The 25,287-nt window shown below is 39.8% G+C and overlaps 1 protein-coding gene across 1 annotated transcript in view; it reads left to right on the top strand.

The window, feature by feature from the left end:
• The window catches only part of LOC137273702 (nuclear hormone receptor FTZ-F1 beta-like), a 63,874-nt gene extending 40,986 nt beyond the window's left edge, over positions 1-22,888 (top strand). Inside the window, exons 5-7 of the mRNA XM_067806502.1 lie at positions 3,978-4,408; positions 12,123-12,375; positions 22,177-22,888. Coding sequence (XP_067662603.1) covers positions 3,978-4,408; positions 12,123-12,375; positions 22,177-22,433 — 941 coding nt within the window. The 3' untranslated portion in view covers positions 22,434-22,888. The remainder of the gene's footprint in view (positions 1-3,977; positions 4,409-12,122; positions 12,376-22,176) is intronic.
• Positions 22,889-25,287: the final 2,399 nt, after the last annotated feature.

Raw genomic sequence — 25,287 nt, 5'->3', positions numbered from 1 at the left:
CGCGAATGCAAATAATCAATACGTGAAAGGTTACGATCCTAACAAGCCAACCAATCACATTCTCTACCTCGACGCAAACAACCTGTACGGCTGGGCCATGAGCCAGTATCTACCTACAGGGGGATTCGAATGGGTACCCCACGTTGATGTTATGGGGGTTGCACCAGATTCGAACAAAGGGTATATCCTCGAGGTTGACTTAGAGTATACCAAGGAATTACACACATCACACAACAGCTACCCCCTGGCCCCCGAACGTATGAGGGTTAACCCAGACTGGATGTCTGAGTACCAACATAACTTGTTAGGTGGGCGTGTGACAGACGTTGAAAAACTCGTGCCTAACTTAATGAATAAGACCAAGTACATCGTTCACTATCGCAACCTACAGCTGTACCTGTCGTTGGGTATGAGGCTGACCAAAATACACAGGGTGCTCATGTTCGACCAGAGCCCATGGATGGAGCCCTACATCAGAATGAACACAGACCTACGAAAAAAAGCCACCAGTGATTTTGAGAAAAATCTCTACAAGCTCATGAACAACTCGGTGTTTGGTAAGACTATGGAGAACCTGAGGAAACGCGTGACCGTGAAGCTGGTTCGGTCGAGTGAGGAAGACAAGCTCAGGAGATTGATAGCCAGTCCGGCATTCAACCGTAGTAAGATATTCACAGACAACCTGGTTGCCCTACACATGAAGAAAAGCCACATAAAATTCAACCGGCCTGTTTACGTGGGGATGAGCATCCTCGATTTATCCAAACACCTGATGTACGACTTTTACTATAACGAGCTCAAGAAACAGTACGGTGACAGGTGTGAAGTGCTGTACACTGACACGGATTCCCTGCTGATGGAGATTCGAACCGAGGACGTGTACGAGGACATGAAAAAACACCTCGATTTATACGACACCAGCGACTACCCTAAGACCCATGCCATACACAGTACGGTAAATAAAAAGGTCCTAGGTAAGATGAAGGACGAGTGTGCTGGCACGCCCATAGCCGAGTACATAGGTTTGAGACCTAAGATGTACTCCATACTGAAAGCCGACAATAGTGAGATCCGGAAGGCTAAGGGGGTTAAGAAGTATGTGGTGAAACAACACATCAAACACGCCAGATTCAAGGAAGCCCTGTTCAAGACCCGTACCTTTAGACATAAAATGAACACACTTAGAAGTGATGGACATAAGATATACGGACTGACTATAAACAAGACGTCCCTGTCGCCTATGGACACGAAACGTTGGATAGCTATTGATGGGATAAACACATACGCGTATGGACATGAAAAAATTTGAGGCTATTTACTACAGCCCGCGTGGGTACTGGAAAGGAGCTAGCGCAGTAGATAAGCTAGCTAAAATAGCGCGAGTACCCCCGGAGGAAGCCAAAGCATGGCTTGAAAAACAAGCCCTGTGGCAGATCTATTTGCCGGCACCACGCTACGTGCCTAGAAGGAGGTTCGGTATTAACATACCTAATAGCGTTCACCAGGCAGACCTACTGTTCCTACCCCACGACAAGAGGTACAAGTATGCCTTAACCGTAGTGGACGTAGCCAGTCGTTACAAGGAAGCCGAACCCTTGACCACGAAAGATTTGGCCCAGGTAGCCAGAGGATTCGAACGCATATACAAACGCAGTCCGCTGACGTGGCCAACAGAGCTGCAAGTTGACCCCGGACGGGAGTTCATGGGTGCCGTGTCACAACTGCTAGCCAAACACGATACAAAGGTCAGGCGTGGCACGGCCGGAGCCCATCGCAGCCAAGCCATAGTTGAGAGATTTAATAGGACTTTGGCTGAGCGCTTGTTCGGCCATCAGTATGCTAGGGAGATGGCCACCCCTGGAAAACGATCGACTGAATGGGTCACGAGGTTACCCAAGGTGGTGTCGGCAATCAACCATGAAGTCACCCGTCTCACCGGTAAGAAACCGGCAGACGCTATCAAACTAAAATCAATAGTTGCAGAGTCGGCCGCTCCATTGCGTGGGAAGGAGAAACAGATACCAGATAGGGTCCTAGTGAGGTATCTATACCAGCCTGGGGAACACGAGGGTGATAGCCGTAAGCGGGCCACCGATCCTATATGGTCAGTCAAAACTTACAACATAGATAAAGTGGATATAAAAGCCGACGAACCTAACTTGTACTACTTGAGGGATGGGCTGGGTAGGGGGTTTGTAAGAGAAGAATTATTGATCGTACCGTACGGCACAGTGTTACCTCCAACCAATACACGGTAAACTGTTTCATAGACACCCAACCTTTTTGTAGTAGGGGTAATAGTAGCAAGATCTAAGGTCCCAACCAAAGCCTTATTTACTAAATAAGGCTTTGTAGAGACATTTCTTGAAAGTGGTCCAGAACCCCCATTGTATATACTACTCAGACCCCAACATGGTGTCTTTCGCTATTTACAGATTTTTGTGATTTATAATTTTCTGGGTTCCATGGAAACGTTTTGGACTTTAGTCTCAAAATGGAGGGAAGAGCTTAGTTTCTGGAGCACAACTCAAAAACTTGTGGGGGCCGGGGGGATATGTCCTCTTCTGATGTCTCTTGTTGGTTTCTGGAAAAGTAAGATTTATGACAGACTAGCCCTGAAGCCCTGCATCTGCTAAGGATTCATTTTTATCCCCACGGCATGTAATGCAGGGGGATATAGTCGATGCCTCGTCCGTCTGTCCGTAATCATTTTGTTTCTGGAGCATAACTCAGAAACCGTACAATATTTTTAGACCAAACTTGATAGATATAGTAATCTCAGCCCATGGTTGTGCCTTTTGCTGTTTACAGATTTTTGGCATTATTTTTGTTTTTCCATGGAACATTTTGGTGTTAGTCTTACGGTATGGTGGGGTTCGTTTCTGGAGCAGAACTCAAAAACCATTCAATATTTTTCTGTAAAACTTGGTAGATATGTCAATCAGAACCAAAAGTGGTGTCTTTTGCTACTTGCAGGTTTTTGTGATTTATTCTTTTCTTGGTTTCCATGGAAATGTTTCAGACATAGTCTCAAAAGTGAGAGGTGTGTTTCGTTTCCAAAGCAGAACTAAAAAACTTCTTAATATCTGTCAGTGTTACTAGGTAGATATGTGTAGCAGACCCCAAAGTGGTGCCTTTTGCTATTTACAGGTTTTTGTTATTTATTATTTTCTCTGTTTCCATGGATAGGTTTCGAATTTAGTCTCAACTCAAAAAACATTCAATGTTTTTGTGCAAAACGTGGTAGATATATCAGTCAGAACCTATAGTGTTGCCTTTTGCTATGTACAGGATCTTGTGATTTGTTATTTTATCGGTTTCCATGGAAACGTTTTGGACTTACTCTCAAAAGTGAGAGTTGTGTTCTGTTTCTGGAGCAGAACTCAAAAACTTGTTAATATCTGTCAGTGTTTACTTGGTAGATATGTGTGAAAGACCCCCAAGTGGTGCCTTTTGCTATTTACATGTTTTTATGATGTATTATTTTCTCGGTTCCATGAACACGTTGCGGACTTCGTTTCAGGAGCACAACTCGAAAACCATTTCATATCTTTCAAAAGATCTTGGCAGATATATGAGACAGTTCTTGATATGGTGACTTTTTCTGATTACAGATATATAGCATTTATATTTTTCATGAATTCCATGGAAACAATTCAGACTTGGTCTAAAAACAGAGTAAGTAACTGTCAGATGATTTGTCCTTTCAAGTATGTGGGGGCCGGGGGGATATGTCATCTTCTGATGACTCTTGTTAATGATGCAAATGATCTTGTGTACCATGTGTACTGTTGCACGCTATTCATGTTGTATTTTTTGGTGCATATATATGCGTTATGTCAGTTGTTGTCAATTCCAAGACTATGGAATTACTAACATTAATCATGTACTCTACTAGTTTTTATTATTCATTGAAACAGGATATCTTTCGAAAAGGTTTTGTTAAATTCTGAAAATATAATGTATTTCATTTTCAGCCATTCGTCTGGACCGAACAAGAGGAGGCAGAAGCTCATATGATGGATGTTCAGCACATGGTCGAACAAAGTCCATATCAACAGATAGAAAGATAAAACGATCATCTGTCTCACGGGCAGTTCCTCCTGGCCAGTCTTCCAATTGCAATTCTGATGTCAGTGTGAGTCATCTGGTGGCTATTTTAAACCATTCAACACCTTCATCACAGCAGAGTGGAGAGGGTGGGACGATGCAAGTGCCAGAACTTCTAACAGACATAATGAATTTGGAACCCCTTTTGTCCGATGAAGAAATCCCCCTGGACATGATTCCAGAAGGGTTTGAAGAGAATGAAGATAGTTTGTACACATACCTCATGCAACTTACGGAACTGCGACTCTATAAGCTTGTACGTTGGGCAAGAAATCTACCTCAGTTCGGGGCAATTTCGGTAGGTATATCGCAGGTAGATTTTTTACAAATATGATTTAATTTTTAGATGATTTAGTGATTAATGCGCTTGCATATGCAGGGTTCCCCTTTGCCACGGAAAACCTGCGTATATGACTAAGTGTAAAGTGAAAATGTGCATAAAAAACAAACTGCGTTGCTTCTGATGCAATAAATTCATGAATCAAAACCACACAATTCATTGCTGAAGGTAATAATGTAACTAAATTGATATCTGATTTCGAAATGATTAACTACACATCATAATTCTTTAGAATTCACTTTTGCAGGTGTATATTTGAAGAAAAAAAAGACGTTATTAGTTGAAAATTGATTAACTTTGTAAATGTGAATGTAGACTCCCTCCCAAAAAACTGGAGAGTCAACCTGACCCCCCAAAATATACACATGAGCCTTAATTAAACACCACCAAAAATAATTGTCGATTGTATAAAAAAAGGATCAAAACAGAAAAGTCAACCAGTTATATCGAAATACACATGCAGTTATCATGGAAAATTCATGTGTTGACTCAAATGCATGCTTTTCATGCTAAAGTTCTGTCATGGTATAAGTGACTGAGGGTTATAAAAAGGTCAAATGAAATATTCTCATTGCTTTCTTATCAACGCATCACTAAGTGAAGACTTCCAAAATATTCAGGTCAGTGACACAGATCGCTCCACAAAGAATAATCCGCATATAACACAGTTATTTGACCTGCAGTATATATGCTTCGGGGTTTCTGTTGACATGGTTACCATTAGCTAATATTTCTGTAAGATAACATCCTTTAATATTGCCAAAACACTATTTTCAGCGACTGTTTACTCACCGTTGTCATGGTTGTACGTGCACTGTGTGCATCACTCAGAAGCGAGTGTATGCTAAGTAGCATTCGGAATCGTTCGGGTGCGAACCTTTTCGTGATAAAAAGTTCAAAAGGTATGTGCGAATGTGCACTTTCGCATTTTGGTAAGCTGTGTTCTGATTGGTCAATCTCAAAGGTTACCTGACACGTCCTCCCATAATGTTTTGTTAGACTCAGTAGTGGAGTGTAACGAAAAGTACTGAGGATAAGTTTACTTGGACTGGGTCAAGGATCGTCCACAATCAGGAAGGCCAAGAAACACCACTCCCCATGATGACCTTGCCCTAGTTAACTCAATGGTCAGAGATACCAACAGGAAGTACTGAAAGCTGGTGCTTTTCTGCATTTTGATAAAAAAAAACCTCAAAAGTCGGCCAGTATTTATGGACAATAAAGCTAGGCCCCATCATTCCATAGCTGTTATAACATACTTGCAGAACAACACAGCTGACAAATTACCTTGGCCTGCGAGAAGCCCTGGTCTCAACCCAACTGAGCATTTATGGGACTGTCGGGGGCGTCAGCTGCAAGTAAGGCATCCACCTGTTCAAAATCTACAGGAATTAGCCAAGGCTCTTCATAAGGAATGGCAGAGGATTCCAATGATGTGCATTCGGCATTTGATTTCCAGCATGAGGAAGAGGGTTGCAGCAGTTATCCGTGTGAGGGGAGGATACACCAAATACTGACGTCATCATTACTGTTGGCTTAGGATTGAACAGTGAACGTTTTTTGAGAACTTTGGGTACTTTGGACCACAGACATTGTCTGTGCGACCATTGTGTTGAACATGGTTATTGATAACATTTTTAGTGCCCCAATATGATTGTCAATAAATTACAGCCGAAAGTAGCATCAGTGCTGGTGGTTGATGACACTTAGATGGTCCAGTTGACGAAATTATAACCATGTGTTTGGTTTCCATATCATGAATGACCAGTGTGTTGTGTTAAAAACAGTCTTATCGCATGAAAATGAGTGGTGCTTAATTAATATATTAATGTCTAGCGGAAACCCTGGATACATTTTTTGAAAGACATTAGGTTTGTAAAAGTGGTTTGAAAGTTATGTAATTAATACTTACGATCATAGTAATATTATGAACAATTGCAAGAGGGATGTAGAAAAAGGTATTTGTCTTCCATAATTTGCTGCCATGGCAGAGCTCAAAAGCCATTCAGTATTTTTTAATCAGTGTGTGGAAAGATACCAGTGTAGCCCTGAACTGCTACCTTTTGCTGTTTAGTATTTTTGACAATCTTTATACTTGTCCTATCTTACATTATGGGGCTCTCCTCTCCGTTTACAACCATGTGTGGAAATGTGCTATGAGCTAAGTTGAATCAAATCTCACTGCCTTCTGACCACCTGACCTCTGCCCCCACCCTGACATGGCACCTGTCAATCATCTCAATGCTCGTGCTGCACGCTTAGATGATCATGTGACATTCTGTACTTGTCATTCTCTTTCTTGTCGCTACACTGTGTGGATGTATGTATGCTCTGTCTCCCATTTGTCACTATACTTCATCATGGGGAAACATGTTCCCTTGTTATATCATGAAATGGACACAAGACGAGTGGCTGACAGGGAATGTCAGAGGTTTCTGAGGGTCCTTCATCATCTCGACATTTGAAGTAAGATTGTCCTACATGCTTGCTGTTCATCATCATCACCAGATGAAGAGACTTCTGGCACTGTGTCTTTTTTTCTGGAGTGGCATTCAACTTACCTACAGTGACATTTGTCATGCGAGCTTATCTAGTGTGATCACTCCAATCCAGTGATTACATCAAGTTCACTTCCTGTTGGTCAGCGTTTCTGTTCATGTACCATTCTCATTCGATGTCTGCTCTAGTGTGCCGATACTGCATGGTGTACTGTTTGCAACTTATTCAAGTGTAGGTCTTCAGTTCATTTTTAAGCCTACGAAACAAATCACCAAAAATGCCAATTCAACCTATAAAGTAAAAAAAAAACGCAATAAAAAAAAAGCCCGCGAAATCTGAGTTGAAATGTTTCACTAAATTTCCCCCAGGTTATGCTGCGCTGCGCCGCGCCCATGACGCATGTGCAGTGAATCGGTTTACGGAACTTGAAACAGTTTGCCTGCCCAGAGTATGAGGTCATGAGCAGAAGTCTAATCTTGTAGTCTAATCTTGTTCACAAGCAAGTAGATAATCTGCTTGTTACATAAACAAAACTTGTTGATTGTGGTAAGCAGTCTCTGTCACAGAGAAAGCTCAGTGTCTAGTTTATTGACACCTACATGTCTGCCTGCCTGTCTGCTAAAGACAGTATGCAATACACAGCTTCAGTCATTGACTACATGCAATTTGAACTTATCAGGCTATACGCCATAAACAAAATAAATTGATTTATGACTTCTGCACCCGAGTCCTGTCTCTGCCACATTATGTAATTAGGTGTGACACATGACATGTTTTATGTCTGTGGGTTGCAAACAAACTACATCCATTTTTCTCAGATGACTGGATCCGACGGCAACTGGTGCAAACTCTAGTCAGTTTCAAATTTTGCTTTGTACTTGGACGAATGACAGTTTCCAGCCCCGCAGTAATTCACCATCTCTACTGAGATGATTTTTGTTTGGATTGAATGCAAATTCAGAAAACATGTATTTACAAAACCCAACATCTCTATACACGTTTTATGGATAGCGACTTCTTCTAGTGCATATGATTTTATTTGACAACGGTATATGAAGCCATACTGGGCCTACAGCACCACAAACTTTACAAATACGTCATAATACCCTTTTACGTATTTAAATGTGACTTTGTTCCAAAGCATGTTCTCGAAACAATGCCCCTGTGACGCTTACATAGCAACAAGTTTGTCTGGGTCAGCCAGTGCTTATAAACACCGCTCACTGATGTTTCGTGTCTACTGGCTATGTCATTAAACAACACCAATGATGTTGAGAGTTTACGGTAGTGTTTACCGCGTATGTGCTACTTATGGTAGGCACCAGTTTATGAATGCACTTTTATTTTAAATATTTAATTATATTTTCGCTTTCAACGTATTTTTAGCACTGAATGAATTATGAATGGGAACTTACATACTTATAGAATTTTTTCATACATTATTTGCATTAAGAAACAATAATGGAGTGTATTTATTTACGTTTTGTTTATTCGATAAGAATGCATTATACGTCAGCCATTTTTGTGCCGCTTTTATGTCATTTCGGATAGTTTCAAGGGTTTTGGTTTAGGGTTAGGGTTAGGGTTAGGAGATGACATTGGTTGGGTCGGGGATTCTTTTAATTTTAAATTCACACAAGCACTATACATTTACTGTTGTGAATGAAATTAATAATACACTCAAGAAAAGTAAATGTAATGGAATTTGGTGAAAACCAAACTTGGATCGAATCATCATCGTTGAAGGCATGATCAGTACTCAGTCAGTTGGCAGGAGAGGCAGCAGCAAGAATCGTAGCGGAAGCAGGCTGAAGTGGAATGGATCCAGGCATGTTGTTAACAGGATACTGTTGGGTAACCTCATGCTCCTTCTATTGTATTTGTATGCGCACCTGTAATGGGGTCTCTGAAATTCATGGAATGGTTGACAGTGAGACGTGTGTAATCCAGATCAGAATCGAGAGAACTCTATGATTTCCAATGCTCAGAAATGATAATTGAACCAGGTAAAATCCAGTGCTTGATTAATGGAATCAAAGTGTCAGCATCACCGCGTTCCACTGATACCATGAATATCTTATGTCGGGCCAATCTCTCAACACCTCCGAACACTCACTGGCCCTCAACATAATGACCTTTATGATACTTGCTTTTGCCAAACTTTTATTCATCAATCTCAACAATCATTCCTGGCCCACCTATCTTCTCCATTTTCCCATACACAGATTTATCACACACCTTATGACACAAGTTGTAGCAGTCAGTAGTCGTTGCTGAAGAAAAACTGTACTCAGTCTGACAATCAAGATGAGAGCGATTCCGACACCAGTGAAAAATCAATTTCAAACATTCAGCCATATTGATGCGAGCATCAGAGAACCAGCATTTAGTTCGAATTGATTTGTAACACTGATGTCTAACTCCATCAATCGTTCTACAACAAGCCCAACAAATGCTGTCACTACTCCGATGAATCCCAGTTTCCTCTGCAAGATACATCGACCTCTTGCATTCATCACAGGTTGCATGGTTACAGAGTAACCCACGATTCACCAAGCCAAAGTAGCATAAATGGTCACAAATACATGAAAGAGCAACCAATCATAAGTTGTGACCCTTGAAGTCCTCCCCAAATCTCTCCCATATGAACTTACCCAAGGAGCATCCGTACACCTTCGAAATGAAGGTAAACTGCCTTCTGCCTTCACAGCGTTTACCACATCCTTATTCCTGGCCCTCCTATCCTTACTCCCATGAGCCACGTTCTCTTTCCTTGCTCCCGTGCACCACACTTTGTTTTCCATCACAAAATCCTCGAACAAATCCCCCAAAGATCCTGTCATCGTCAATTAACGTTGTTTGCCCTTTGAATGTCAGGAGTAAAATGACGCTTATATTTCGCAGGTGCAAGTTTGCGGGCCCATCACAAGTCACCATGGCTACCTGAATTACTTCGTAGTTTTCCGGTGATTTCCGTGACGTCACAGGAATGACTAGCTAAATTTGCACATTGTGCAACAGTGTGGACGTAGCTCAGTCAGTTAGCTGTCGGGCTATCAATCCGAAGGTCGCAGGTTCGCGTCCGACAGGTTCTCACAAACTGGTTGCCTGTCTTAATGACAAGTTACCGAAGGCTGAGATCGTCCTTACGTGAAGTTGTGGTGCTGTATTCTAAAGGTGCTCCCCATGCTGAAACGACGCATCAAGTACAAGAAAGGAATCTTATTTTCTTGTGACTTGCCATACTTCTAAATGCCCATCAAACAGATCATCTTTCTGTGCACACAATGAGCTCTCAGCTTATCAGCAAATGAACCAGCCAATCGGAAGCCGTCAGTACACTTGAGTGCACACCCACCTGCTATGACTGGATTCGGTCTCCCTGGTGCTTAGGGAAGCAAGCACAAGTACAAAATGTTGCTTCTCACAAGCATTACCTGTTCCTCACAGCTTTCTTGGTTCAGCACCTCTTCATGGTACCTCTGGTTTGGCCGTTACATATACGCTGTCTGCTTCGATTTTCAATCTTTTGTCTTCATTGTTCTCGAGCTCAGTGTGGTGATTTTGTCAGTTATTCACTTGCAAGAAATCTTCTGAGCGATTACCCTCATTGTCCAATCAGATAATCGGATGGGGTCAACAGGGTCTCACCTGGTAGACTCTCTCAACATATTGGTTCACACTAACCATATTCTAAGAGCGAAGAATGTCATTGCAGATTCGGTTATCACACCCAAGCTGTCCCTTCCCGATGTAGTGGAATCTACATCCACAGGTGTTCCAGACCTTTTGTCTTCCGTTGATGACGTCGACAGTGGACACATTCGCCACCTGGTTCAACCATCAGCTGCCTTATTTTGTCACTGATTCTGGACCATCTGGCTTGAGGCATGATGCTCTAGCCAGTCCATGGAACGACTTTTACGCTTACACTTTTCCGCTATGGGCCTTCTTCCTCGCATCCTACTAAACTGCACATTACTCAGCTGATGACACTATAAGTTATCACATTGTTTCGAGAGAAATACAGGGTTTTATCAGTCCCAAGTAAGGTTGTAAGGGAATACAACCCTACGAGGGACTGATAAAACCCTGTATTTCCCTCGACACAATGTGATAAGGCATTTATCTAGCTGAATGTTTTCACTAAATCAAAACAAAACAACACGCATCAAATCGACTTGCTGACACGTTGACACCAGCTGATTGTTTGACCTCAATGCACCGCACGTTACTAAAGGCTTATACTCCCGCTGGCGGATTGTGATGCAATGTACATGGTATTTCATCAGAGTCACGTGGACCAATCAAAACTCGACATTCTTACATGAGGCTAGATAATGCTTTTGGTCCCACCAAACCAAGCTCTTAAGTATTACATTATTGTATTGAATAAACTGTAGTGTTTTTTCTTTGGACAGAATATTTTTTATATGTTGAAATGTTTAAAAAATGCAAACAGCACCAACCACTCCCTTCACAAACAAGTTAAGTTCGCCTCACTCAAGAAGTTCGATTTTACATGGGCCATGGTAGAATGGAAATAAACCTAGTGTGTTTGAAAATGTGAGACATGCTTTCCTGAAATGATGGTGACTAAATATTTCAATTGAAACGTCACACTACTTGTTTGGTTCCAACTGAAATTTAGTTGTCATCAATTCACTGAAGCATGTCTCTGATGAACATTATTTGCAGACCACCATCATTAACCTGCAGTCTAACTTTGTACAGCAAACAGATGTAAGGTTACAAAGCACTGATGCATTTTATTGTTTTGTGTTCATTTCACAACCTCAATATCTCAGATACATTTTGGATATGTAAATTTATGTGGGCGCATTGAGGATATCTGTTACATTGATACATTGGTGACATTTCATATGATGTTTTTATATTAATCCTTCCTAAAACATGGAGTGAGCCACAGGACCTTTAAGGGCTGAGTCTTTGCTGAGCATTCTGTTACTTACGTTTAAATAAACAGTGTGCCTAATTACTGTAAGATGACAGACCACCTCTAAGGTAGCAGATATGTAATTCTGCAACACCTTGAAGCCACATTATTAAGACTTTTCTTGAATTACTTTCATTACAACATGGACAAATATTTATGAATGAGCATGATGTAAGTCCACACAATATGTGTTGAGTGACTATTGCTGTTTTTCAGACTGACGACCAGATTCTGCTGCTGCAAAATTGCTGGTCAGACTTATTGGCTCTTGGGGTGTGCTGGCGGTCAATAGCTACACCAGGAGTGCTATCTCTTTCTGCTGGCAAAACTATTGGTTTAAAGCGTGCTCAAGACTTAGGTTTTGATGATGTAGTGAGCAGAATGATATCACTGTCGGAACATCTGAGACGCCTAGAAGTAGACCAGTATGAGTATGTGGCTATGAAAGTACTGCTTCTCATTTCACCAGGTAAGCAAATCCATGACTGTTGTCTTACTGAGTACCATGCATTCAGGCACTACACTGAACTAGACTATTTGTGTAAGATTAGACTGAGTCAGTGAGATGATGGTTATTGTACTATATTCCCAGGATTCCCCAACTTCATCACTGACAATATTCTTTCAGTTTGTTTATTATTACAGTAAACTGTAATCAGATTTTCAATAGATGTCCCCTTCATTGTAAGCAAACCCATCCAGTGTTTTTAGAGATGATATTAGTATGCATCAGCACCTGATGGGAAAACATTACTTCTCTCTTTGGGGTGCTGGAGAGAGACAAACTCGGTTTGTGTCTTGAGTTCATATCCACACCTGTAATACACACCAGAGATAAGACGTTTGCTATGTACAGAAACACTATGCATTGGCTGAAACTACTTTTCACCATCTAGTCTTGCCGCACCAGTTGCGTAAGTAAAACCAGAACTTATCACATATACTCTAGTAGGGTACAGGTACAAAATCAATTGCTGACATCGCTATAAATGAGACCCCGCCATTAAAACTAATCATTTCGACCTTTGATTAGCCTAAATCGACCTTTTTGTCAACAGTGCACAATTCTCAGCCACAAATGAAATTTCAGCCTATCAGAGTGGCACGTCTCTGAGACGTAATTGTAGGTATAGAAATGAGGGTCTGTGCAGTATTCATCTACATTTCAGGGGTTAGACTATTTCGTTTACAGGTTTGTACAAACCTGAAATCGCGAAAGCTGTTGAGAAAAATGAAAGCTATATGTTCTCACATTCTACTATCATTTAGTTTTGTCTCCTGCTCTGCCTAGTTTTCGAGTTACAACCCTTGTTTTCATAGACGATTCTGTCAAGATCACTTGATGTCGCTAGGTTGTAATCCGTGTTAGGTGGTATAAACCTACACGTTATTTGTCATCATTCACTTGATGCTCAGTTAATGAATTTATAACAGGTATAATTAGTGGTAACGCCACTTAAATTACCCAACAAAGGCCCCCGTTTGGCATTTCTTGTGTCTGGATCGATCAAAGGATTAACCGATAACACGCTGATTGATTAATTAGTATTATGTGGATTTAAATGGGGGATTTGTCAAAAGGTAGTGTTTATGTATGTACATTTACTAACCTATACTGAATACACTCTGTCGTGTCTGTGTCTATGTAAAAACAACACCCTTCTTTCAAAGGCTTAACCGCCAATACATTGATTGATTGCTCATTATTGGTTAACTAAATAACTTTTTAAAAAGAATGACCCACATTATGCAATTAGTTGCCAGGTGTGCTAGCTTGGGTAACCAATGAAACTATACAGCAATGTGAAAAACCTGAAACGATACATCATGTTTTGGTATGTTAGACTGTTAAAAGACATATCACTTGGGAAATCTGCAAATGAATTATATATCACTCGATTTTGTGGATATTGATGGATACATTCCTTTAACAAGATATTAACCTGACATTGCCCCTATAACTTTAATTTTAATGTTTGCATTTTTGTTTTTATTAAGTCTTAGCTTTCAACAGAATCATTGTTTTTGTCGTGAAGTGTAATGATGCAGACGACATACACTAGGGCGTGCATGTGAATTATGATTCATATAGGCAAACTATGAAATGTCTACATATTACATTCCTGTTATACATTCGCAGATCGCTTCTTTTTATTAAATTTCAAAATGCATACAAGTATGATTATAAAGTAATTAGGATTATGAGACCAAGTAAAAGACGTATGTTGACAAGTGTCTACATACTGATGAGTGAACTTTACAAACCAAGTAAATTTAGCAAGTGAAGAAATTTAATGCGCAGTATTTTCACTTCGACCCAGACCTCACTTAGGTTATGTTACAGGTTGTGTCATGCAAACTCCTTTTGGTAATGATTGAAATACATATATATGATGTTTTGATTTTCTAACTTGATGAAAACAAACCATAATCTCATTAATTCAAATGGATTTGACTTCACGATTTTCAAAAATGGTGGCGCCCTGTCTTGGGATGAATGCTATTTAAGTTTGTTTTCACAGACTTACAAAAGCAAAATTACTTTCTACTGGTAGTAGAATATGTATTTTATTGCTGGACAATAGGAGTTTGCATGACATTGCATAAAACATAACAATTTCACTCTTGGAAGTGATGTGGAGGTCAATATAATATTGCTTGCAATATAAATGTTGCTTCAACCCCCACCTTGCTTCCTTGGAAGAAGTCCTTATGTTAAAAGTTGTGTCATGGAAACTCCTTTTGGCCATGATTCAAATGCATATTTAACTACCAGTAAAAATAGTTTTGATTTTCTAACTTGATGAGAACAAATCACAATCTCAATGATTCTAACGGACTTTAGCCCGTGAATTGCGGCGCCCTGTCTGAGGACAAATGCTATTTAAGTTTGTTTTCATCGACTTACAAAATCAAAATTACTTTTCACTGGTAGTAAAATATGTATTTTATTGATGGACATTAGGATTTTACATGACATTGCTTATAACATAACAATTTCACTCTTGGAAGCGGTCAATATAAGGTCAGTATATTATTACTTACGATAATATTGTCACTTCGACCACAACCTCGTTTCCGAGGAAGAAAGCGTTATATCCATGCAAAATCCTTTTGGTCAGCAATGTGTAGTAAGCAGTTTTGATTATATAAACTCGATGAAACTTGCACTCCATTTTCTATCCTGGAAGCATGGTAGGGGGCAAACCATCCGATTTAGTATATACCACAGGCTTCCACAACGCTCACTTCGCACACACAAACAACCAATTTAAGCACAAACTACGGAGTCCGGTGGAAATCTGTACATTGTGACACCATCACCCGACCCCAAGGAACAATTGACGGCAACATTACAATTCGGCATGTCTTTGGTGACGTCGACAAATCAGCAAAATGACGAGCTTCCTACACATTTTCTATACATTTAACTGAAAATCATTCCTTCTATGACGTCATTGTAGGGCTCTGGCGACAGAGTTACGTAACCTGTCAGCAGTTTCGTTTGCAGACGAGAGAGAAGCAGACGGCTTTTTAGCAACTTTTGAGCGCTTGGTATTAATTAACCACAAGGGGTTTTTTTTAAAAAAATGGTGTTCCGTTTATGACTAACCAGAATTCTTTCACATGCAGGGATAAAAAGAGTACCAAAAAATTGAGTTTAGTTGTTCTTTAAGCTTTCTGGGGGAAATTTGTTGTATTTTGAAAACTTAATAATTTTGTAATAGCTTGATATAAAAATCAGACTAAATGTTATAAGAAATGCGTAAAAGGTTGATGTTATTTAGTATGTTTTGGCAACAAGTGGCAATAATGTCTTGTTTTAATTGTCAAAACAAGATACATTTCACAAACCAATGTGATACCAGGTGAGAAGTATTACAATATCCATGTGTAGTTGTGCATAATTTCAGTCAAATAGCGAAGTTACAGACGAATTTCTAATTTTGAGAGGCTATGGCTTGCTACACATGAAGACACCCGTGAAGGTCCCGGGGTAGAATAGGCCTTCAGCAACCCATGCTTGCCATAAAAGGTGACTCAGCTTGTCGTAAGAGGCGACTAACAGGATCGGGTGGTCAGGCTCGCTGACTTGGTTGACACATGTCATTGATTTCCAATTGCGCAGATCGATGCTCATGTTGTTGATCACTGGATTGTCTGGTCCAAACTCGATTATTTACAGACCGCCGCCATATAGCTGTAATATTGCTGAGTGCGGCGTAAAACTAAGCTCACTCACTCACTACACGTGAAGACACGTTTGCCAGTGGCAAGTTATGCTGGTTGATACGCTTTGCTAACACTGAAATTTGTTGATGCGATTTGCAGTTTTGGGTCTTACAGGTTCATGAAGTAAAGTAGTCTCGATTTCAGTGTAAAGAGTGACTTAATTGACGAAAGTTTAAAGTTTAGTAACACACATCCTGAACTGAAAATTAGAGTGGTATGTTTGTCACCACCAATGGGCAAATTGCAACATGTAACCTAAAGTCTTTAAGTTGTCCCTACATTAATTAAGAACAATGGACAAGGAGTCCTTCTGTCACCTGATAAGAAGCACATCATACTGCGTGCGTGTAATGAAGTCAAATGAATTCAGCGTGCAGCCAAGAACAAGTACGATTGGTGGTACAGAATCACAGATACGATCTTTTGCAGTGCAGGTAAAACAATAAGTGATGGTGAAAGTCACTAAACTTTTTTCAGAGAATCTGGGAAAATTAGTACTGACACCTTGGACTTCACAGATGAGAGTGTTGACAAAAATATTGAAAGTAGTATGGCCAAAATCATTCAGTTATTACTATCATTGTAGACTGCTTGAGGGAAGTTTCTAGATATTCAGAATGGAAACATTTCTTTCACATGTTGCCTGACAAAACATTACAGACACAAAAAATTGCCTTCCATTTATTCATGGATATTTTCATCCTCGATATCTATACCCTGGATGCATCTATGTCGGCCCGAAATTTTTTTTACCTCCCTTTGCTTGCCCCGCATTCTCACAGTAGCCCATCAGCCAAGCCACCATTACAACTGAGCTTGACAGTGTGTCAACAATGGTAGCAGTTGCAGCTGCAGAGTTTTGTTCGCAGTGCGACTCCGATTTTGGAAAAATCATGCAGACACATTCATAGGTCAGAAAATTTTAAAAAATACATGCATGGACTTCTGCCTCCTTCAGAGAACCTGTGCATGACTTGTGTTGTCAAGTTTAATCGGTTAGATAGTTCAAAAAGCGAAAGTGAGATGTGACTGGTTCGCTCAACTTCCCAGCGTATACACTTGATTGGATGAAAAGCCAGCCAAGGGAGGTAATACATTTATCGGGCTTAGCTGTAAGATGCATCCAGGGTATAGTGGAGATTCATCGGAATGTATACTCTCGAGATATCGAGGATGGGATATGTTGTACCGTAAAAGGTTATTGCCCATTGGGTTACTGATTATTTCATGGTCAGTTTATTTGATTTATGTCTGGATATGAAAACCTTCTTCAGATTCAACTTTATTGTTCCAAAATTTAATATTTTCAATTCAAATAATTGTGAAACAATTGCTCATGACTTAAAACCAATGATTGTATATCATGTTCTTGCTATTTTGAAGTTAAATTAGCTCCGAAATGTTAATAGTTAATGTGTTTATTTTACTATTGTTGTGACCATTAGCGATAAGTAACTGACACCGTTACAAACCATATTGACAAACATTACTGACCATAAGCAACAGTACCATTAAATTTGTCAAATGTTGTGGATATTGCGTCATATCAGCTTTTCCTGACATAATACAGTCAGTGGAGTTTATTATATTTTTATTATAGGATATTTATATAGCACACATCATATCACCAGCCTCAACTCCCTGGGGAGTATACGTTTTTTTCTGCGTCTAAGCGCAACAAATTATTTGTAGCTGTCTCATCCTATCGAGGTACCCATTCACAGCTAGGTGGACTGGTGACACATTCACGGTACTTTGTCCACGTTTACTGCACGTTGCTGTACCCGCAACTAGGTGTTTGCAGGTATTCATGTGGCCACCATCTGGTCATTTGCCAATGGATTTGTGAGTTCTTCTAAGTGCACAGGGTTGTCTACTGTACATTAGGGGTTGTGACAACACAGAAAGAGTCTGCACACAAACTTGACTCCGAGGTTTTTACACCTGGTTACAGGTGGGCACAATCCCAACACTGAAACCTCCCTGGGTCACTAGTCTGGTTTTTCATGAAGCTCAATCACCATGCAAACGTAGTTGAGTTAACAAGCAACTTTCCTTACAACAAATTTAGTTAATAACAAACGTCACAAAGAGTTCTGTGGATATACAACTTCTTTAATATTAATGTGAGCGATGCTTTGATGTAGCTACTAACACCAGTATCAAGGAAGTGATGTACAATAATGAAGGCAAGGTTGTACATGCATGGCTCAGTTTGGCTACAATGAGTCGGGTGATGTACAAGGCTGGAAGATGTTTACACAAAAAACTAATGAACAAACAGAATGACCTATGGGGGGATTATTGGGAGGAAGCTCACCACACCACAACATCATTTGGAATAGGAACAACATGCTCATGAGTAATCACATCCACTACAAGATCAGAAAACTACCAGAAGCCATTCACATCAATGATGAAGTATACTTATCACCGTGACGAAACCAATGCTATTCAGCTGTACGAGCCGTTACTCTGTACATAGCAAACTGTATCAGCACTAGCAAATGTCGTATCGCAGGTGCATGTAACAGGGTATTAACTTCTCCCAGCTGATCGACAGTTTAAGACCCCACTACTGGAAGGAAATAACAAGCAATTAAAAGAGATGAAACTGAACATGATTCAGATGTTGAGTGCTATGGGCAGAAAAAGTAAAGCCAGTCAGTCTGTTTCAGCCAGATTATTGAGTAATATGAATGAGAATAACATTCACCTTCCCAAATAATCTAAGGCTGGGTAGTTTCACAGGACCACAGATTTAGATTCTTATAAATGAGGCAGTGTTATACCATGTGTAACAAACAAACAAACCAATTGTTATACATCATACCTGGAGATTCAGTAAGGGGCAGTGGAGTGCTATATTAGACCGATTTCTAGAGGCTGCCACAGTGTTCTGATAAGCAGAATATCATGGAAGGATCTGGTAGGGTTTTTTGGGGTATATAAGAGGAGCTGGCTATTGCCTCTGATCTCCCATTTAATCTCAAGTCACAAGAAGAAGAGCATTTTTATGATCACTCGGTATCCTGGGAATGCTGTAGGTAGTCTTTTCTTCCATGTCTAAATACTATTGCAGACAGGTGACTATTACTATCACTGTCTTATTTCTTTATTATTTATTAACTGTCAAGTGTTTGCAATACTTTAATTTACCAGCTGGCCATCAGGGCCTGCTATCTGTAGGTTTTGAAATTTACAGGCCCTTAAATGAAATCTGCAGGCCCATTTGGTTAAAGTCAAAATAATAAAAACAAAATAGACCACATTGTACACAGTGTCACTCTGTTTCTACAGCACACAGGGAAGTTTTTATTTGTTAGACTAGTGTTGACATTCCTACACCAAGCATAAGTTATCATAACATGCTGGATCATGATTCCCAAACCTTAATAAAGGAAAAAAGGGAAACATACCAATTGAAAAATACTTGACCGATAATTTACCGAAAGCCATAAGGGCCATATTTGAAACTGCCAGCCCAATGCAGTAACAGCCGGCACTGGGCCTATTGGTCGAAGGTTATTTCCAACACTGCCACTCTCTTGGCATTTTTATGACCATAATGATACCTGTGTGTTGATTTGTTACAATAGGTAATTTTTCATATACAATGTGTTTGTGGTATCATTTTACTTTGCCATTTTTGGTTTCATACCTCTCTTCTGTTTTTAATTTTTAACGTAAAAATCAATCTCCAACAAGATGTAATGTGAGATGAAGAGATATGTGCTTGTCCACCTATTTCACACTTAAAAGGTTCCACATAATGTTGGATTGGCCTATAGCTGTTTCAGAAACTTACAACTTACACTTGTCTTTAAGGCATAAGAAATTGTCACTTCCACAGTTTTACTCACATTAGCAGGGATTAGGAAAGAGAATATTGACAGCCTTTCCCAATCCCTGCATTAGATAGAAAGAGTGTACGACTTTTATACTCCCAATGGCGGATCATGATGGATGTGCATGGTATTTTATCAGTGTCACGTTGGCCAATCAAAACTCAACATTCTTACATGAGGCTAGATAATGCCTTGTATTGTCTCATCTCAACTGTCATCAAAAGGCTGATATAACTATCAACTAAGGTGACAACTACTTAGTTGAGATTTTGAGCTTTAATGAAATCACTGATCCAGTACCATCTTTTACAGAGGAGAAAGTCGGAAAAACTTTCACAGTAATCCTGTGTATGCGGTATACGGGTGTATAGTCCGTTTGGCTCAAAAGCGGACCGATGAATTGCAGTCTAGCTTGAAAACTTATAAACATAACAAATGCAATGAAACGCTGATCATGATCAAAACATCATACCAACTCTGTACGTTTTTTGCAATATGTTGAATGAGTCTATGTAATAGATTAGTTGATGTCTACTGCCATAGGTTGATGTACATATTGATCGGTTGTGATTACAGTGCACAAAAGGGAACATAGAAGCCAGTGGACAGGGTATGGGTGGATTAGTGGTAATCTTTTATTAGGTGGTGATAGGCTGATGAGATAAAATATCCTTGATACCTGCTCATGGTGGGGTTGGATGTTCATGGCTTCTAGGAGTTTCCTAATCTTGTAGTCTGAGCGATTGGTTTCCAGGATTTGGATGTTGTCCCATAGGATGACATGGTGAGGGTTACCTTAGGTGTGGTTACCTTAGTTTTGTGTTCTTTAGTTTGTAGTGAGAGAGTGCAGGGCGTTTCACCTATGTAAGACTCTCCACATGGGCAATTGATCTGGTAGACTACTCCTATGGGGTCTTCTTTAGCTGTTGATTGTGGTTTGCCTGTGGCTTTTAGGAGGTTTTGGATGGACTTACCTTTCTGGAACAGAACGTCTAGACCCGCTTGCTGCTGAAAGAGTCGTCTTATCTGGTGGCTGACTGCGGGGACATATGGGATACTTAAGTACAGCTTTGTTGTTATCGCTGAGGGTCCTGCTGCTGAGATTGACTACAGTTTTCTTGATGTAATCATCTTGTGGTTTCCATTTGGTGAAAGGTGGGAGGGGCAAGAGGCTGTTGAGCTTGGTTATGTGGGTCTGCTTAGTGGCTGCATCTGGGTCTGTAGTTGTCTGAGGGTCTTGAGTTGAGGGCTGGAATTGCTCTTGATGGTGGGCTATGGTGTTGATGGTGATGACTTCATATTTACAATGGTGAGGAATCCTTGTTTGGATTAGGAGTTGGGACACTTTCCAGTGGGACAACATACAATCTTGGATACCAATTACTCAGACTACAAGATTAAGAACAACACCTAATAAAAGATCACCACTAATCGACCCATAATCTGTCCACTGGCTTCAATGCTTCCTTTTGTGCATTGTAATCACACCCAATCAATATGTACATCAACCTACTCTATTCAACCATGTCAGTATACATCAACTTATCTGTTGTATAAACTCATCCAACATATTGTTTTAATCTCTATTACTCTGTACATCTACCTACTCTGCTCAAATCACTCACCAGCAATCAAATGTACAAAAACCTTGTCAATTGAGCATACACACTTGCAGCTAGGTATATATTCTCCATGTTACAATTGTGTGTATCGCTTACTCAATAATAGTGTTAGTACCTGCACGGAAACATCGCTTCCAATGCAATAAAGAAGTTGACTATCCATAGAACATTTCTACAACTTTTAAAATTCCCTTCAGAGAAACGAGCAATATGAAGGTGTGAGTTAAGCCTTATAGTGCTTGCCAAGTTGTCTTCAAGGATGCTCATTGCATGTTAGCCTACAGAGCTATACACAGTGAATGAAACAAACTTCACTTACATAACACAGAATAGAAGTTATGTCTGAAAAGCTGCAACTTCCACAAGCTGCAAACCTTCAACGTTTTGTGTCCACATCAAGATCACAAATGACCTCATCATTGTGCCCATGATGGTAAAATTTCGACATTTTATTGTTCAAATACTAATCTGTCCATCGTTTTCGGAAAAAATGAGATACAGAGCACTTGCCAACACAAGTAGAAAATCACATATATACATTTTGCTAAATATAATCTTTATTTGCAGATGTTAAAGGACTTAAGGATCCAGGGAAGATAATGGAGCACCAGGAAAAGCTGCTAGATGCTCTTTTAACATATACAACTGGACATTTCCAAATGTTGCACAACAAGTTTGGGGAAATGTTACTTCGCCTACCAGAACTCTCACGCATTAGTTTCATTGGCAAAGAGCAGCTTCTAAGTCGACTCCCAACAAACATGACTTCATGTGGACTCTTGGTAGAGCTTCTAAAGGGAGAAAATGCAGCAAAAGACATTTAAACCAATACCTGTGTACTTTTGGAAGCTTTTGGGCTTTTTTTTGACATATAAATAGGGACCACTTGCAATTTTTACCTGGGATTGAATATCATCTATTGCATGACAATTTTGGCTGTCAAAAACTTCTTGACCATCATGAACTTTCACAATATAATTTAATAATAATATAATCTCTGCTGAAAGTAGTGGATCAAAGTAATTGAAGTAATCGTAGCATTAGTTTCATTGAAAAATCACAATCATACTTTTAAGTATTGATGAAATTGTTTTCCATGTATGCTTAATATTTTATCACTATTTAAGACAAGATTGAATAACAGTATTTGATGAATGGCATACAATTTTCATTTTCAGAACTTTATCAGAAGACTGTACATTTATGGAATTGATATTGAAAATGTTAGCAAGGACATTACCAGTATTGGTTTCAATAAAACATTCTCATGGAAGTCTTATTATGTTTTGTGCACAATGAAGGGGGTGTAGTGGGGAAGTCCAAAGGTTATGCGTCATGCTGATAACCTGTGTTTGATTCGCTATATGGGTACAATGTGTGAAACCTGTTCCTGGTGTCTCCATTGTGAGATAAACAGGAAAGGTTGAAACATCCCAAAGGCCAGGTCTTTCCCTTAGAGGAAGCATTGGGTGGTCTGATCATATGCCACAATTCACTGTGCAAAGTAGTATATACGATAGGGGTACAGGCACACTTTTGACAAATGCCTCTGTAAAGCTTTGTTTCATTAATATAGCTTTTCTCAGGCCTAACCCCTTTCCATCTAGTGTGCCTACCACTTTTTGCCCACAACACAACTTCATGGCCACAAGCCAACAGAAATAAAAGTTTTAAGTCTGAGTGTTTAATTTAACTTTCATCTCTTTCATCTTTTCATCCTTGTTACACGTGTATTTGATATTATTCGGATTAGAATTGAATATCATTTGTTACAAATGGTGGTTGGTCATAAAAGTGATGATAAGCAAGATTGACTGGTGGCGGCAAAGTCAAACAATATGTGGGGACAATCTCACTGTCGATAAAATTCAGAAAATGCCCACCAACGAGATCGACAAGCTGTACGCAAGATATGAGACCAGGCTCAGGGTCAAGATGACAAAAACCATAGGTTCCATTATCATGCAGATCTACACTGATATGGCATTGTTCTTCCTTCCTATTCCACCAGAACGTCAACTTTACTTGTGGGAAGATCTCGAGAAAGATCCGTTTATCGAATATGCTTTGAGCACCGTCAGCTGTATGCTGTACTACAAATATGGTATGCTTTTTAGCTCCGGTGATGGCAGTGATCATCACAGCCAAGCATTGTAAATTTAAAGAAGAAAAAAATGATATCAATAGTACACAAGATGGATCAGGAAATGCCAATGACTATAATACTGATAACAACACAGCAAGAGGAGGAAACCCCAACACAAGTTGTCAAGAAAAAGAATTTTGAAAGTGTTGCCACCGGTAGAAAAGGTGCTTCAGCCAAGCACCACAAAAATAATTATACTCTGTGACTGGAGGAGGCACCGCCGCCGCTGTGGTAATCTTATTTATGTTATATAATAAACCATAACCAGCACCCACCACAACCCCAGTACCACACCCACATTTCGAGGTCATTACACATATTTTGTTAAAGAAAAATATATATTCTATTTTATACATAATGTCTGTAGGAAAAACATTTGTTAACTACATATCATTCAACCATGATTTCCTGTTTAGCTGTAGGTTTGTAGCTCTTTTGACAAAAATGATTCTCGAACAACAAACGGTCAAACTCGATTTTGACCTGCAGGACATGGGCATGCTCATCATGAATTGGGGTATGGTGATTGGCACCATGGACGTTCTCGTAAAACAGTGAATCATACTGGAAAATATTTTAAAATAACATAGATATGTACAGGATAGATAAGATCACTATGATGGTTAGGGGGACTTTAGTCAATGCCCTGGCATTTTCCAGAAGCAATTACTTGTTCTTGAAATTATCAAACACAGCTGAGGTATAAGCAGAACAAAATGCCACGATATAGCTGTGGAGAAATTACAAGCCATGCAAGCCGAGTACGCGAAAAAACATTCATAGACTTGATTTCATTAACAGTCAACTCAAGCATGAAAACCTTCGAACGTTCAAGGACGTCGACGCCTGTGAAAGAACACTTCCTGGTAACTGGTAAAAGGCTCGAACCACTCTGCGATAAATGCATACTCTCAGCATTGTGTGCCTTCCCTGAGAGATTTTCATCAAACTGGGCATAGCGACCTTGTTAATAGTGAAACAGTTAGACTGTGTATTCATATAAGTATAACAAAGATGAGACCAGCACCGTATCATTGTCAATTTGTATTCATGGAAAAAGCTGAGATTTGTGGCAAGAAATGCAGGACCAAGGGGTACTGCTGTATACACATGAAGAGTATCAGGAAGGGGCTCGGGTCTACATATGCTCTGTATGTGGTATTGAAGTGAAAGGGCATTACTGTTTATGTAAAGCACATGGGGCAAACATGGCCCCAAACCAACTTATTTACGAGAAGAAAAAAGATTATTTCAATGAACGTGAACGCCTCCTCAGAAAGATTTTTAAAAAAATACTTTAAGCGCCTTTCATTTTTTTATTTTTTTCCGCTCAGTAGGTGCAGACGGAGTTACCTCCCCTTCATGTCTGGAGGCATGATCACAGATTGGCTTCACATCTTAGTATAATGAAGATTGCTATTCAAGAGCCCATCAATCTACAGTTACCGCAAACTCCTAAATCCCCGGAGTTCACATGATCGTTGTCTGGGAAACTACTTGTATGAATGTGGACAAAAATATAAACATCGACG

Source organism: Haliotis asinina, chromosome 2 (assembly GCF_037392515.1).
Source record: "Haliotis asinina isolate JCU_RB_2024 chromosome 2, JCU_Hal_asi_v2, whole genome shotgun sequence".
NCBI lineage: Eukaryota > Metazoa > Mollusca > Gastropoda > Lepetellida > Haliotidae > Haliotis > Haliotis asinina.
Note: the sequence above shows the minus strand (reverse complement) of the source record. Positions and strands in the feature narration are given on the sequence as shown.